This window comes from Rattus norvegicus, chromosome 2, assembly GCF_021556685.1.
Source record: "Rattus norvegicus strain SHRSP/BbbUtx chromosome 2, alternate assembly SHRSP_T2T, whole genome shotgun sequence".
In the NCBI taxonomy this organism is placed as follows: domain Eukaryota; kingdom Metazoa; phylum Chordata; class Mammalia; order Rodentia; family Muridae; genus Rattus; species Rattus norvegicus.
The window spans coordinates 61,764,272-61,777,939 of record NC_141535.1 but is presented as its reverse complement, the minus strand read 5'-3'; the positions used below and the strand labels follow the sequence as shown (position 1 = coordinate 61,777,939).

The window sequence follows — 13,668 nt, the reverse complement described above, 5'->3', positions numbered from 1 at the left end:
TGTGTCCTCAGGGTCGCAATGTTCTGAGAATGGAATTCCTCATACCGATGCACACATAAACATGTATGGTTCAGGCTGTTAAATACTTCACCCTGAGTACCAAAAGGGGGTTCAAAATTTGCCAGGTTCTAAAGCTTGTAGATGGTTTCTCTACTAAGTGGTCTCTCAGCATGGTCTCAATACAATCTCTTCAGGCTGGTGAAAATTCCCCACATGGGAGCCCATGAAGGTTTTAAGCTAAAGCAAATTTTTAAATGTGCTTTATTGAGGGTGAGATAGAATATCACAGGAAAGACCCAGGAACTGCTTCTTGAAAGTGCCAGTTTCAGAGGATGAAGGGAAGGTACAGACCCAAGAAAAATGTGCTTACTGCATCAATGAAATGGATGAACATGTTTGAATCGCAGAGCTTGCAGAATGAGACATCCAACTCAGGTTTGTCGAGAATGTCATACATTAATGGGAATTAATTATGAGCCAATTAACTTTATATAAATCAGCACGATAAAAAAACTCAGCAATATTTTAAGTACTTCTGAATTTGGTGAAATACGTGATTTCCCTATGGTGTATAAATTGTTCTTTTATAATTACATTAGAAGCATCGCAGGTAGGATGCATTTGTTCCTCAGAGGATATGAAGGCTTGAAATCCTCTTGAGAAGCCGAACTTGACTCTCCCATTGAGGGACAGTAAGGATGTGATGCAGGGGGCAGGCAATCCCACCACACATGCAAGCTGCAGTGCCAGCATGGGCATACAGTCCCCATTGCCGAAGAGTCCGAGAAAAGAGCGATTTCTTGCTGTGGGCTTCTTTTGTCTGAGGTTTGAGGTGATGTTTATGAATCTAATCTACATATCTTACAAAGAGAGCCACAAAGCAACAGCCTATCAGTGCCACTGCAGAGGCTGTGATCACCACGACAACGACACTCCCAGCCATGTTGACCAGGAAACCCAGGCCACCTCCAACCAATATCTGAGCCAGCTGCACCATGCAGGTGAGAGCAGCGCAGTCCACACCTTTGCCTCGCCCGTGGTTGTCAGGGCCTCCTGGGACTTCCTGCTGCTTCTACAAGGGAAGCACAGAAACAAGCATTCGTCTACAAGGTACTTGCACACAGGGTCAAGAGTCCGAAGGTAAATACTTCTGGGCTTCATAGGACCTTGGCCGTAACTACTTGACTCCACTCTCACACCTCAAGAAAGCTTTCGTGCAGGAACACACTGCATTCACACGCAGCCTTAAGCACACTGCTGTTAGGTTTCCTGTTATTTTCAGGCATCTCAAAACAGCATCCTTCTTTAAACTTTTTTTCAACCTTTTGCAAACCTAAAAGGGGTTCTTATCTTATAAACTGTTGAGAAGCAAGCAGCAGGCTGCCTTTGACCAGCAGGCCACGGGTTGCTACTTTCTAATTGAGGGTCTCAGGGAACTCCATTGATGCTGCTTTCCTTATGTGCAAGGAAGCCTTTTCCTTCACCTTTGATGAATACATGGATTAAACATTCATATAGTCAGTTGTAAGAAGTAAATAAATGCAATGTTGCAGAAACTCAAAGAAGCATCAGTTCGAATCCTTTTTCCTTCCCTGGTGTTAAAAAGTCAAACCTTTTCAAAAGGATACTAAAGTACTTTTAAACATAGGAGAAGCAAAAGTTTAACCCCTTCATAGCAGTGTGGTTATTCTGTTACTATGCTAACACTTGATAGATATTTAATATCTGGCCCCAGTTGGTTCGAGTTGCCATTTGGTGTCTCTTACGTGCTAGGTGTTGTTGGCAAGGTAGCTTTGTAGTTAGGACCTTATTCTGTCATTTGCACCCACCTAGGTGCAGGTATTACTGACACTGTCCCCAGGACAACAATAACACTGGCTGTCATGTTTGAATTCCTGTGAGCTCTTAAGTAGGCACTCTGCTCAGCACAGTTTATATCCCTTCATGTTTCCTTTCCCACTGGCCTTGTGTAGTGAGTGTTGTCATTTTCCCCTGACCGAGAAGGATGGCTGCCATCTGGATGACCATCCCTTCTGCTCCTAATCAAAGAAGCATCGTGGGGAAAGAGGAATATTGTCTTTTCATTAAAAGTGGGAAAATAGGAAAACACACTGTTCTGGCTGGTTCTGTGTGTCAACTTGACCAAACTGGAGCTGTCACAGAGAAAGGATCCTCCCTGGAGGAAATGCCTCTATGAGATCCAGTTGTAAGGCATTTTCTCAACTAGTGATCATGGGTGGGAGGACCCAGCCCATTGTGGGAGGTACCATCCCTGGGCTGGTGGTCTTGGGTTCTATAAGAGAGCAAGCTGAGCAAGCCAGGGGAAGCAAGTCAGTAAGTAACATCCCTCCATGGCCTCTGCATCAGCTCCTGCTTCCTCCCTGTGTGAGTTCCAGTCCTGACTTCCTTTGGTGATGAACAGCAATGTGGAAGTGTAAACTGAATAAACCCTTTCCTCCCCAACCTGCTTCTTGGTCATGATGTTTGGTGCAGGAACAGAAACCCTGACTAAACACTCATGTTTGTTTGATTTTCATTTTAAAACATTGAAAAGATAAAATTTAAAAATCTAGCAAGATAACATAGCCTGCTTAGGGTGGGGGTGTGGACAGAACAAATATAGAGGGAGCTAGTTCACGAGAATACATCTATATATTGTTATTAAAGAATCTCATGAGACTAGAACCTCTTGCGAAAGTGAACTCAGTTTAAGTGCTACATAATGACTAAATAACATGGTTCACATCATGCAGCTTCAAGGAGGCCGGGAGGCAGAATTTCAGGATAGTTTTCTTGAAGTGCAAACATTGTCTGGGTTTTGGTTTTTGGTTTGGGGTTTTTGTTGTTAGTATTGTTGTTGTTTCTGTGTCAGATCCAAAGAAAATGCCAAATTCTGGGATTAGGCAAAAGCCAGCATTCCTCAGGAACTTGAAAAACTAGTTCTCCTCTACCAAAGGAGCCTTTCTCTTACCACTGTCAGAAGGAACAACAGGCTATCTATGGCGTCCATTAGCATACCAAAGTGATGCTGACCACCAAGCTCCCTGAGTACCACAAATACCCGTCACACATCACAGAGAACAGGCTTTTCTTCTCACCTCTTCCCCTGCCCTAAACTCCTCCAGCTTCCCCCCTCCCTCCCCTCAGGTCCTCCCTCTCCATAGAACCCTGCCATCTTGACCAGGCTCACTCCTTTACTTGCTCCCTCCTCTCTCTCTCTCTCTCTCTCTCTCTCTCTCTCTCTCTCTCTCTCACTGCCTACTACTTTCTCTCTCTGCTCTGGATGCTTCCAGATGCCTCTGGCTGTGCTCCCTCTTATTTGTACAATAAAAACCTCCCCCTTAACCACTGGTCATATCAGTTTATACATCTTGATGCCAGTAACTCTTTCCAAAAGGAGGCTTTTCTGGTGACTGGTTTTTTTGTTTTTGTTTTTTTTTTTCCAACAGCAGCCCCTCCCCGTGATGCACTGCAACTTTTACTAAAGGATAAGGATAGTTGTCTTGTGTACTTATGAATAAGGACTTGGAGGGTCTGGACTCCCGCTGCAGCTCTGCCTTCTTGCAAGTACCAGATTGAACGATGCAAACAAACGCTGAAATTAAATCACACTGACATGTGCTTGGGGTCACACTGACTTTGACTCGGTGTTTTATGGTTTCTGGCTGATATGGATTGAACTCATGGCTCTCACTTAGATTTTTCATCATTGCTCCATTTAAGGGAGCAAAAGTCAGCTTGCATAGAGCAACTGTTGTACGTTTATAATCAGAAGAGGCAACCATCCTAGAGCAAAACTACCCACACTTCTCATTGTCAGGTCCAAGGGAAATTCTAGCTCCCCAAACTCCTAAAGGCTGGCCATACACATGTCCAGAAATGGCAGTCTAGTCCCAGCTCAGGCCTGAGTACAGAAGAATTTCTGATGGTTAGATAAAAGCCAGCATTCCTTGTGCACTTGTGAAATGAGTTTATCCTCTGCCAAAAGGAGTCGTTTCCCTTTTTTCTGGAATAAAGGACATATGGCTCTCCATTAACATACACCTGTGGTTACATATTGGAGCCCATGCTGTCCTCTAGGCTCCTACCATCATTATTCATAAGTACATATCATATATATATATATATATATATATATATATATATATATGATAGGATGACTCTTTTCAGTGGTTTCTTTACTGTACTCCTCAAATACATTCATTAGGACCACGTAAGGTCCTGCCTTGTAGTTTGAGTCCCAAGTTATAGGTGGACAGCACCTCTATCCAGGAACCATGTCATGGGTCAAGTCACAGATCCCCACTGTAACCTCAAGAAATGCCACCATGCTTCTCCATACCTTAAAACAGAGATGGCATCACTGTGGCATCTAGAAACGCTGGAGTGAAGTTGAAAGCCCTGTAGGTTGGTTACAGAAGACTCTGGGCCTCTTTTCTTTGTCTCAGTCTGATCAATGACTCATTATCATCATCAATGAGCCTACTTTCTTTAACCAGATATTTGGGGGTCACTATCATTGCCCTAAAGGTGCATTGGGATTCATCAGCAAAGAGAGAAGAGCTCGACTAGGTTTATAGTCATGGCTGCATGGTTATAGTTGTTTAAACCCCCTTCTGCCAAATTCCTTCCTTCCCCGATCCTTTAGGTAAGTTCCCTTTGTCACCCACCTCTTTCTCCTCCTCACGGTGGTACTCAGCGATGAGGTTAAAAGGCACGGTGTATAATGTGCTGGACATGACCCCAAACATAGAACAGAGGACCAGGGTAGAGTACACATTTGGAAAGAGTCCTATGAATCCTGTTCCCAGGCCAAAGAGCAAGTATCCCATGAAATAAAGGCCTTTTAATCCAATATAGGAAACCATAACTTTCTGAAAGTCTGTAGAGAGAATAAAGGGGAAAAGATTACGACTGGTAGTGCCTCACAATATTTAATAACGTCAGATAATCTTTTTTTTTTTTTTTGAAGATGCACTTTTCTCTTTTAGACGACTTCCTTTAATACTGAGTCAGGAACAAAACATTTCCTTATCTGTGCGTCAGAAACAGCTGGCTTTGGGGAATCAGTTTTAAATCCTTTGCATAAAAGATAGCATGAAATTGCCTTGCTGATTTTACTGTCCACAGAGGAGAAGAAGGTACGGTTGAGCAGACAGCCAAATATCAAGAGAATGTAAAAAGAAGAGGCAGAAAGGAGAACCTTGATGTTGTGACCCAGGGATGAAAGACATAGAAGAAGAGTCATGCTCATTCTGATGGGAGAGGTCTGGCCCAAGAGTACCCAAGGACACTGTATGCTTATCCTGATCCAAAATTAGGTTAGTTAAGGATATTAAAATAGCCAAGCTTCCCAGAGTGATCCAAGTCATTATTAGTTTATTAGCCCCAACATGAAGGCAGTCTGTCTGTCCAGGTAAAAAAGATTTGAGGTTCTCTGCAGACATTGCCCTGTCTTGTCAAACTTACAAAAGCTGTTTCCCACACTTTCCCACCATTGATTCTTCCACTGAGACAAGTTCCTTACTTGTTTATCATCTCAGCCCCCTTACCTAAAAAATAGGAATAAAATACAGTTCTTTATAGTGTAGGCTGTTAGTCAGAATAAGAGGTGGCAAAACATATGAAAAAAATTACCCAGACCAATATAGGTCACAGTGACGATGTCCAGTTAGTGTGGCTACTGCTATTTTACTGACTTCGGGGACAGACAAGGACAGTTAACTTTGACTTTGCTTCTCTTCTCCTCTTAACATGTATTTGCACATACAAATATAAGGAAAGAGTTATCTCCTCTATTTTAGTGTATTGGATCATGTGAACCAGAGAATGAATGGCACGTGCTTGAGATGTGCCTATTGAGAATGAAACATTGCTTTGCCACTGGAATTATTATTGGACATCATAGACAAAAAATAAAATCTGTATTGTGTTTGAATCAGTTATGAAACAAAACATTGTTTCGGGTCATTGGATGGAAGACAAGCTGTAGAAAAGACAAGCAGACAACATTACTCCCCTTATGAAATGCATCCCATGTCTGGAATGCTGTTGCTAAGGCAGTGCCGACTTAGGACAAATTCATAGTAATCCTTGACAAGCTTGTTTGTCTCATGATTTGTATGTATGCAGAACATTCAGTCTAAGGTGTCTTGCTGCTCAACAGAGATCATCAATGCACAGCTCTTATCTGGGTGTGCAGGTAAGCCAATGAGAGGCGAAGAAAGAAAAAAAGATTTGTTCACATCTATACCAACCATATAAAGTTGAAAATCTGGTGAAAAATGCTTCATTCATGAGGAGAAGTCAATACACTTCAAGATCTAGAAATTCCCTTGGCTCTGCTGCCCATGACACCCAGAGTTGGCCCCCTCAGCAGTGCTGTCTTTGCAGTAGAAGGAAATTACTGAGTTGAATTTTAGGCATGAATGCTAGTATAGGACAGGGTGGTCAGCTCTATCTCAGAGCCCAGAGTTACTGTAGCAATGGCTACAAGGCTGTTTCTTGACTGTGCAGATGGAATTCTCTCTGACTATTCTCTACCAGGGCATCCGGGTTGCCCTGTGGCACTCTACGTAGCTCGAGATGCTAGATCTTTGCCTGATGCTGTGTGGTGAACTGAGAGCAAAGAGTAACAATATGTCCTGAGGTGAAGTAAATGGTGGCCTCTATCAAGGGTGGGTGAAGAAGTAGGAATACTTGAATAATACCATGAAGGAAGCACAATTTAAGATAGCTATGGGAAGAATTGGAAATCATCTACAGATTTGCTAAATCATCTATGAACATAGGCAACCATGAAATGGTCTTGCTCCAGCAGACCAGGAAGTTGTTGGACTCCACATCTCATTCATCCAATATTTCACTATCTTATCCACAAAATTCCCTTCTATTTTCTAGCAACTGTTTCCCAGAAACCACTGGTTACAAGTACAACTCAAGTGAAATGACTCCTAGAATTGACTATGAAAAATGACACCTCATGGGATTATCTCAAAAGGAATAGGTGGGTTTTTTTCCCCGTCTCCTTAAAATGATCAAGAATCCAATCTCTGAAAGAGAAGGGAATAGGCTGTGAGGTATAACATCTGGGTCCCACTGCTAGCTGTTTGAAGATGGCCTTAGGAGAAGAATACTTACAAGAATAAACTGAAGAAAACACCGAGTTGATGCACAAGCCCCAACATCCGACCTCAACTCCTCTTTCATAGATGAGAAACTCTGTGGAGTTGTGTGCACCGTAGGGATCCCCATGGTATACGATCTGAAAGAGAGGTCCGGGTGATTGTGTAACTAGTGCAGTGTACTGGGCAGCCCTTCTCATGCTTCTCTACCCTTGAGGGAAGGGGTGCCTCCTAGGGCCTACGTTCAAGCAGACAGCACTAGACTCTCCTTTCATCCAGCATATCTCCATTAAGGACCTTCATCAAGCAAAGTATCTAATTTGTAGCAGGACATTTGGTTACTTTATGGGTTCCTTTTTCTACAACCCTCCCCACCCCATCCACCCTTCCAATACCTGCCTCTATTCCAGTAGGAGAGAAAGAAGGAAGGCTAACAGGTACAGGGGGAATTCATATCTTTAGACGACTGCCTGCTGATTAGAATCGTTGGGTCCTTGGGGCAAGTTTGGTCTTCTCTATTGGGATATTCAGTTTCTTTTTCTCCTCTCTTTGTGCATGGCCACTTGACAAATCACAATAATGGGACCAGTAACCAGCAACCACCACTTCCAGCAGCAGCAGGCACAGCCCCTCTTGGGGCTCTAGCATTTACATACCCTTTCAAGAGTCCCCAGAATTCCAAACTTGCAGAAACTAACTGCAGCTGGCCAAAAAAAAAAAAAAAAAAAAAAATCACACCCCTGCTAGAGCATGAGGCAAATCATAGTCAGCTGTTGTGGATAATCTAAAGCAGCTGCATATCCCACACCTGGGATTAAAACAAAAACACATTCCCATAACATTTCTGTGCTTTTGAAAGAAACCAAAATTCTCACTACATGCATCAAATATAAGTAACACTTCTCTGGAGTGATGTTAATGGTCCCCCTGTCAAGATAACACCTGGCCCTAGATGATTTAGTACCATTCTCTGGTACAACTAACAGACTTCCAACTCATTTCAGCACATGCCATTCCTGTTCCCACTTAGACTTCTTTCTTGCCCTGTCTTATCTCTAAAACTCACCCTGCAAGACCAGGCTGCATACCCCCTTTTAATGAAGCTTGCCACAGCTCTGCAGCTCAAAGCTACTCTTATGTATTTGTCCCATTGGATTAGGTTCATTTGTTGTATTTGATTGAGTGATGTTAGATCTCGCAGTGTTTCATTTTACAGGGTGTAGCAGCCTATGTCTAGAACTGTACCTGTAAACCAGTTTCCCGAGGGCACTCTTTGCTACACCTATTGCAAAGGGACAAGAGAAGCTCTGATGAGTGTGGGCATATACATTTGTTACCTGCCCCATGAAATCTGTGAAGAAGAGCATGTTTGACAGGAAGGCAGTCCATCCAATGAGGTGGCTGATGCAAAGGCAGCGATAATGGGAAGGCATGTTCACTAGTGCCCGAAGAAGTGACTTCATCGACATTGTCCTCTGACTCTGATAAAAGAACAAAGGTGCTCAGTGTAGGTACACGGCCATCAGCAGAGTCATACTGCATCTCTGTCACTTGTCTATCATATGACATCCCACACTGGTTTCCACGGGACAAACTCACTGATAATGTGCTGTGTGAAATGAATGACTACTGAGTAGTCACAGGCCCATAAATAACTTTCATCATCTAAGGTTGAAGAGTTTTGGAATGGAGCTACACTAAGTCCAAGATACAAGAAATAGCTAGCACTCTGTCTTTAAATGGTGCCCCTATAAGAGGTCAAGGCTCACAGTTCTAAACAATCCCTTAGGTAATTATTATTCTTAGTGCATGGTAGGCTCATTCAAGAGATTGATGACCTCTTGTCTCTATGGAACCCAAGCTTGTGTTTTGTTAGATGTAGAGAGGAATCTGGAAAATACAATTAAGGTTACTAGGTCGTGGACCTTGAAGGAATTAAAAGGAAGGTTGCATGGTTAATACTAGTTGAATCACACAGTCCTTAGAAAGCATTCTTCCAGCTGAGCAACTTAAAGCTTGAGGGTTGCTGCCTTGGAAACAGAAGGAACCATGTGGAAAAGAAACTGAGAGTGGTCCTTCAAAGCTTAGAGCAGTTCCTGGACAATAATCCACAAGAAAACAGGAACTTCACTCTTTCACCACAAGGAACTGGACTTTGCCAGTGAACCTGAATGAGTTTGAAGACAGGTTCTGTCTAGCTGGATCCTGGATGAGAAAACAGCATTGTTGACATCATGATTGCAGTAATGTCAGACCCTGAGCCGAGAACCCACTGGAGCCCAACAACACTCCCGACCCCTAAAACTGTGTGACGATTGATGGATGTTATTTCTTTTTTTTTTTTTTAATTTTAGGAATATGTTCAGTTTTTCTTTTTTTTTTCTTTTCTTTTTTTTTTTTATTAACTTCTCCACATCCTCACCAGCATTTGCTGTCACCTGAGTTTTTGATCTTAGCCATTCTCACTGGTGCGAGGTGAAATCTCAGGGTTGTTTTGATTTGCATTTCCCTTATGACTAAAGATGTTGAACATTTCTTTAGGTGTTTCTCAGCCATTCGGCATTCCTCACCTGTGAATTCTTTGTTTAGCTCTGAACCCCATTTTTTAATAGGGTTATTTGTTTCCCTGCGGTCTAACTTCTTGAGTAATTTGTATATTTTGGATATAAGGCCTCTATCTGTTGTAGGATTGGTAAAGATCTTTTCCCAATCTGTTAGTTGCCGATTTGTCCTAACCACAGTGTCCTTTGCCTTACAGAAGCTTTGCAGTTTTATGAGATCCCATTTGTCGATTCTTGATCTTAGAGCATAAGCCATTGGTGTTTTGTTCAGGAAATTTTTTCCAGTGCCCATGTGTTCCAGATGCTTCCCTAGTTTTTCTTCTATTAGTTTGAGTGTGTCTGGTTTGATGTGGAGGTCCTTGATCCACTTGGACTTAAGCTTTGTACAGGGTGATAAGCATGGATCGATCTGCATTCTTCTACATGTTGCCCTCCAGTTGAACCAGCACCATTTGCTGAAAATGCTATCTTTTTTCCATTGGATGGTTTTGGCTCCTTTGTCAAAAATCAAGTGACCATAGGTGTGTGGGTTCATTTCTGGGTCTTCAATTCTATTCCATTGGTCTATCTGTCTGTCTCTGTACCAATACCATGCAGTTTTTATCACTATTGCTCTGTAATACTGCTTGAGTTCAGGGATAGTGATTCCCCCTGAAGTCCTTTTATTGTTGAGGATAGCTTTAGCTATCCTGGGTTTTTTGTTATTCCAGATGAATTTGCAAATTGTTCTGTCTAACTCTTTGAAGAATTGGATTGGTATTTTGATGGGGATTGCATTGAATCTGTAGATCGCTTTTGGTAAAATGGCCATTTTTACTATATTAAGATGGATGTTATTTCAAGCTGCTTCATTTATAGTATTGTTTTAGGAAACTAACACAGATTGTTAACCAACTCCCTGTCCTTAGCTAAGTTAGGTACCTGCTCTCCAGTAACTTCCCCAGCTGTTGCCAATGTTGGACATTAAGTGAGCTTTGCATTGAGTTAAAACTGTGAAGAGTGTAAATTGACACACCTAAAAGATGAGTACTCATCCGCCAGATTCCTCACTTCAGATTCATACATTAACATCAGGGCTGCAAATCATCATCATCATCACCATCACCACCACCACCAGCAGCACCACCACCACCACCATCATCATCATCATCATTACTATTATTACTATTATTACTATTATTTGGTTTCAGTAAGCTTAAGAGAGCTAGAATTTTTTAAACATCCACAAAACTGAAAACAAAAATGTCTTTGGCATCTTGTCATCTAAGAAAATAAAGAAACATTGGAACATTAAGCAGTCAGTCTCCCAAAGGACAGTGAAAATATGAATGTCCACTGAGAGTGCTGATGGTTCCTTCTTCTCAGTGGTTTTAAAATTCTGAGTCTTGACATAAGGAAGTTGAGGCCTAATTAGTAGATTTATCAGACAGTATCCTGAGATTGCCTGTTTTCACTATAACAGCATATTGTTTTATAACTTACAGCTATCCAATTTTTTTCCTTTGATGAAGAAATCAGATTTAACAATTTTAGGTTCATCCCATAATTGACACTTTCAGTTTCATCGTCTTTGTTTCTGTTTTGAGACAGGATCTCATGTAGCTCAGGCTGGCCTTGAACTTGCCACATAGGCGAGGGTGAGAGGATGACCTTCTTGAACTCCCAGTCTTCTTACCTTCCCCTCTAGAGTTCTGGGATCACAGACGTGCACCATTGCACCTAGCTAACTTTACCCATCTTGCAGTATTTGGCCCACTGATGGCAAATATATTAATCTTCTTACACTTAATTAGTATCAAAATACATGCATTCTCTTCTCTTATAGTGAGGGAAGATGCCAATCTTCTGCATGTAGAATACAATACCTAAAATAAAAGGTGATTGTAACAACGGCGTGACATTACTTCTAGGAAAACGTAGATATTGTCCAGGGAATGGCAGCTGATTTTCTTGCTTCAAACTAAGTGCTTTCTCTGCATTTTATTTCTCCTTCCCACAAAACTGCATAATTGGGAAAGTAAACCTGGCAAGCACGAATTCTGCCTCGCTGCAAATATTAATGTATCCTTCTGCCTCCTACATGATTTTCAGCCTGCTTCATTGTTAACCTAATTTCTCTTCCCTTCTAAAAACAGAAAATTGAGCCTTCAAATTGAGCTTAGTATTTCCAGAAAAGATGGGAACTTAAATATTCAGTGTTTTAACTGAGAATGAAAATTCAGCTGGCACCTTACCCCTGACTCACAGTTCCCTGGGAGAAGCCCTTGCAATGGGTTCTAGCCCCTGGGAGCCAGTACACTGCACAGACAGTGCTGCACTGTCACAGCTGCTGGCCGAGAACGGATGGATTTGTGAGTGAACAAGGTTCAGGATCCTCGGGAGGAAGAAACACAAAGGTATTCGAAAACACAAACGCTGAGAAGGAAAACTCTTTGGCATGCAGGGTTAGGAGATGGGTTTTTATGGAATCCAGTTTGAACTCTAGAGTTCAGGTCTCTTCCCATTCAAAAGACTTCTCGCTCTCAACTGCGCAGGGCCTTCCGTTTGGAACTATGACTGTGAGGAAGTATAGTAACGTTGACCTTGGTTCTGATCCTGCCCTGGAGGCATCCCTAGATGCGCACGGAGAAGAGCCATACACTTAGCTCTGACCCCACGATGCCTTGCTCTGCTCCTTATTCTTATATTTTTGGTTGTGAGCCTAGCCTTTAACGGCTGAGCCATCTCTCCAGCCCTCTGCTCCTTATTCTTAATCTGCTTCTTTTACAATATTTTTTCCTTCTTTTATAGCTTTGTATGCTTTAGTACATTTTTTCTTTATTTTTGAGACAGGGTACCCAGAACTGATACACAAACCTGGATGGACATGAACTCATGGAGATCCAGATTCCTCTGCCTCCAGTGTGCTGGGATTAAAGGCCTGGGACACCTGGCCTAGCTTGTCTCTTAGACCAGCCGACAGAAAGGATTCCAATTCTAAATCCTGTGTGACACATGTTGATATTGTTTTATTGTTTGCTTCATTTGTCTTTGTGTTGTTCAACTGGAAAATAGTTTGAGATGTGTTACAAATATGTATATATTGTGAAATGACTGCATAGGACTAACAGAAGTCACCTCTCTCTCTCCTCTTCCCTCTCTCCCCTCTCTTGGCCCCCACTCCCTCTCTCTCTCTCCCCCTCTCTCTAAAAAAAACATACAAACAAACAAAAATCAACACCAATATAAAAATAACAAAGCCCAGCAACATGAAGCAAAAAGTCCCTCCCCTTGCCCCATATACACAGACAAAAACCCCAGCCAGCACAACAGAAACCATGAAGCCCCTCATTTACTTGCTGGCTTCCTCTTGGATAGTAACAGCTCGCCAGAATAGAGTTTGCAAATTCACCCTCTGTTGATAGCTTCCTTTGCTGAACATGGATCCGTCAGTGCCATGCAAGCCCGTGTTTCTATCCTCCTTTGTACTGTGAGACAATGACAAGCATGTCATCCTCTCTACTCCTAGGTAAAGGTCACGCCTCCCCTGCTGGTTCCTTCTAGTCCTTCCACAGTTTGGGGCATATATTTAGGTCTGTGATTCATTCAAGCTGGTTTTTTATATGCTACGTCATGATCATCTAGCTCCATTCTTCCTTGTGTGCATACACACACTTTCCAGCCCTAGTCATTGAAGACTGTCTTTTTCTCCACTGGTTGTTTTTGCCAGATATCAAATCTGAGGATTAATCCTTGGTTGTTTATTCAGTTCCATTGATCCATGTGCTGGTTTTCATGCCTGTACCATTCTCTGTTGATTACATAGCTTTGTGGCAAAAATAAAATAAATTGCCCTGACTTTGTTATTTTTGTTCAGGCTTTGGATATCTGTGGTCTTCATGGCTTTAAAAAGATTTTTCTATTTCCATAAAAAACATTATTGAAATTTTGATAGAGATTGCATTGAATCTGTAGATTGCCTTGAGTGATATATTTAATAATGT

At 42.1% G+C, this 13,668-nt stretch overlaps 1 protein-coding gene across 1 annotated transcript in view; it reads right to left on the bottom strand.

Annotated features, from left to right (window-relative positions):
* Nucleotides 1–353: 353 nt before the first annotated feature.
* Nucleotides 354–13,668, bottom strand: part of Slc45a2 (solute carrier family 45, member 2) — a 34,450-nt gene continuing 21,135 nt past the window's right edge. Inside the window, 4 exon segments of the mRNA NM_001107653.1 lie at nucleotides 354–1,072; nucleotides 4,671–4,882; nucleotides 7,141–7,264; nucleotides 8,462–8,605. Coding sequence (NP_001101123.1) covers nucleotides 848–1,072; nucleotides 4,671–4,882; nucleotides 7,141–7,264; nucleotides 8,462–8,605 — 705 coding nt within the window. The 3' untranslated portion in view covers nucleotides 354–847.